The sequence below is a fragment of the Trachymyrmex septentrionalis genome, unplaced genomic scaffold, assembly GCF_001594115.1.
Source record: "Trachymyrmex septentrionalis isolate Tsep2-gDNA-1 unplaced genomic scaffold, Tsep1.0 scaffold22, whole genome shotgun sequence".
Lineage (NCBI taxonomy): Eukaryota > Metazoa > Arthropoda > Insecta > Hymenoptera > Formicidae > Trachymyrmex > Trachymyrmex septentrionalis.
Genome location: NW_017305375.1, coordinates 5,966,983 through 5,970,651, shown reverse-complemented (window position 1 = coordinate 5,970,651; position 3,669 = coordinate 5,966,983). Strand labels below are relative to the sequence as shown.

At 28.6% G+C, this 3,669-nt stretch overlaps 1 protein-coding gene across 1 annotated transcript in view; it reads right to left on the bottom strand.

Annotated features, from left to right (window-relative positions):
• LOC108748239 overlaps positions 1–2,559 on the bottom strand; it is a 9,594-nt gene extending 7,035 nt beyond the window's left edge. Inside the window, exon 1 of the mRNA XM_018486267.1 lies at positions 2,484–2,559. Coding sequence (XP_018341769.1) covers positions 2,484–2,541 — 58 coding nt within the window. The 5' untranslated portion in view covers positions 2,542–2,559. The remainder of the gene's footprint in view (positions 1–2,483) is intronic.
• Positions 2,560–3,669: the final 1,110 nt, after the last annotated feature.

The window sequence follows — 3,669 nt, the reverse complement described above, 5'->3', positions numbered from 1 at the left end:
CCTCTAAATATAAAATAAAAAAGAGGAATTGATTTTTTTCTGCTCACTTTATTGGCTCGGCATAAGCCTATATATCAAGTCTGTTTAAGCTCCAGAACCAAAGCGCAAAATTATCGATGCAAAGAGATTCAATATGGGTAAGATTTCGAGTCTGTAAAGTGTTGATAAACATCACTTAGATGCGTATTAATACTTTACAATTCTCGAAAGCTTATCCACATTGCTTATCCATAATTTTTTGCATCGATGACTTTGTATTTTAGCTCCGGAGTTCAAATTGGACATGCTTGCTGTATATGGAAGCAGAATTGCACACCTGTCCATCGACTTGTATCTCCGATGTCTTTTCTGAAATATATAATAATATGTATAAATTATATACATGATAATATTAAATAATAAATTATATATGTTATTATATACATTAAATTATATACATACATGATAATACAATTATGTATTTGTCTCTAATAAAACAGTTCTCGCCACAAACACTCTGTTAACTATCTTATTCGCTTATTTATATTATTATCTGTATAAGAAAAACAGCTCATAAAGTATATTTTCTTATTGTAAAAGCAATTATATTTTTTCAAAACTACAACTTATTTGGTATATTGAAGGATTCGCTTCCTTTCAATTAAGTTTTGGAATATTTCAGAGAATTCTCTGAAAAAACTTTTGCCGTCTTTCTCTAAATGGAGAAATATTGAAATGTCTTCAACCTAATCACCAGATTATCTGATAGAGATATTTACTGATTAAAACTGAGGTTACATCGGCTGTCAAAACACAAATCATAAATACTACGATACATTTATGATCACTGACGTAACATCCGGTTCGCTCGTCATTTACTTGTCAACCTAATCCTAATATGCTTGATGAGCTTTGAACATTCTATTCTTTTAAATATTGCGTATGGTAGTTAAATATGTCGAGTATCACTGAATTTAAATAATAGTTTTCTAATTAAGTGACTACGTAACCTTAAGTATCCAAAAATTGATATATTTTGAAATAGTGATTAAAAATAAAGTAAAATATTTGAGTTACGGTATTTTAAGAGTTAATTTTCTTTTTATTACTTACAATAACAAATAAAAACAGAATTAGAACATACAAAAGACTTGTTCAAAATTATTAATTATCAAAATGTTATAATACTTGCATAATTAACTAAAATCTGAATAATAATTGTATCGACATCTTTAAATTTATCACACATTTTTAAAACAAGCACCTACAGAGTTATGAGAATTTAAAAGAATAGTATGTAGTTATTGAAAAGGGCAGATTAAATGTAATTTATACATCTATAAGAAGTGCTCGAAGTGCAAACCTCCCATTTGTATATACAAGCATAGGCTCTGGAGACTTTGTTGAATAAGTTGTAGCAGTTCTGGTGTAATACTTCCTATCGCACATTAAAGTTGTTTTTCTAATTTTTCCAACGTTTCTATAGGATTTTTATAAATAAACTTTTTTGCATAAACTCCACAGAAAATAATCCAGAGGATTCAGATCAGTGGATCTTGCTTGTCAACACTAATCCACCTCAATCCAAGAATTTGGAAATTGTGTGTCCAGATAACGTCTAATATGCCTATTATAGTGGTGGTGCTCTATCGAGTTGAAACTAAATATTTTGGCAAATATTCAACGGAAAATCTTCCAAAAGATCTGGTAAATTGTCCCGTAAAAAAATTAGCATAATCGTCACCTCTTATTCTATTTGGAAGTACACATGGTTCAATTATTTCATCTCTTATAATTCCGGTCCAAATATTTAATTTCCATTGAAGTTCTTGGAAGTACTTCTTCTTGGTTCTTCTTCGATTATTCGAATAATTTCTTCCTCTACGCGAATCATTCGCATATTTCGTCCACGTCCAGCATCTGGGCGATGGATGTTTATGCTGCCTGTTTCTCGTAATCGAGTGTCTACTCTTCTAATAACCTTCGCATCTGGATGATCTCTATGTAAATTTCAGCATATTGTCTAGCAGCAACGGTAGCTTGATTGTTGCATTGGCCAAGAATGTACAATTGCAATATTCGCGATATACTTTAAGACAGAATATAGCATAATATTCAGATTGTACGCAGCCATAGTGATAACCATTAAAATGAAGTTACAACAATCAAGCTACCGTTGCTGCTAGACGGTATGCTGAAGTTTACCCGCATGGACGAAATATGCGAATGATTCGCGTAGAGAAAGAAATTATTCGAAGAATCGAAGAAAAACCGAGAAGAAGTACTCGATGGATATCAAATGAAATAAATATATCACCCTCAAAAGTCTACAGCGTTTTAAAAAATGAAGATATGCATTCGTACCATTTTTCACTGGTACAACATCTTCGAGACAACGACGCTTTAGAATTTTATAGATGGTTAATGTTTCACAATAATAAGGACAATACATTCTGTTACACGCGCACGCGTATGTAAATATATTAAATAAGATGGTTACTTACTTCCAAGAAAGAAGAAATAGTGCATCTTTATAAGCAAATATGTATAATTTATTTTCATGATTTGTAAAGACAAATAGATGTTAGACAAATTTTATATCTTATTATTTTGCAATCTTTCTTGCAGAACGTACTAAATTTTAAATGTGCTGAATCCTATATTACTCTGTAACAATTAAATATGTAAAAATAATATTGTTTTTTAATCTATCTACAACTATGTTACACAAAATTTTTTACAAAAACGTTATGCAATAGTACATTACATTTATTCGGTTATATAAAACAAAATATATTTACACTTTATAATGGAATATACAAAAATACTAACTTTACTTATACTAGAAATAAGTAAATGTACATACATTTAGTTCTCGACCATTCGCTGTGACTGTTAATATGTAACACTGTGTAAAAACTTCGAATGAGAAAACTTACATACACATTATAGATCCCAAATAATTATGAACCATTATGTTAATATTTGTTAATATATGTTAGTATATGTTAACATAATACGTCGTAGGTTAATTATAGTAATCATAATGTTCTTTTTTATTTGCATAAACAATGCATTTGTGAGTCTAATAAATTCGTAGTAGATATATATTTTATAATAACAATGTATATTTAATTTTTAAATAAAATTTGTCACAACTTATAATGTAAATAAAGTACTCAGCAAACGAGAATGGATTGAAATGAATTAAAATGGATTCAGATTTATAGAAATATTGATTCACGAATGTTAAAATAAATGCTTTTCAATCCTGAATGCATTTTTATTCATTTATAGGAATTGCATGGAGCATATCTTTATGCCTTTCAATCTAAAAATAATATTATCTTTTTCTGTGCATTGTGAATATTGTTCAATTCAAAATTTTGAATATAAAATGCAGTTTTTCAATCCAATTGCATCCAATTGAATCTAATTGAATCCAACTGAATCCAATTAAATTCAAAAAAAGTATTCGCTATTTAAAGTATTCGGATAGAAAAAAATTTCAATCCATTCTCGTTTGCTGAATAAAAAAATAAGTTAATAAATATACAACATATAATATTATACTTACATAATTATAAGCCTATCATCATAAACTTAAGTCATCTCTTACTAGCGAATAAAATGCTTATTCATATGCATTATCTCGTTGAGTAAAGATAATGAAAGAAGATAATAGAAAAT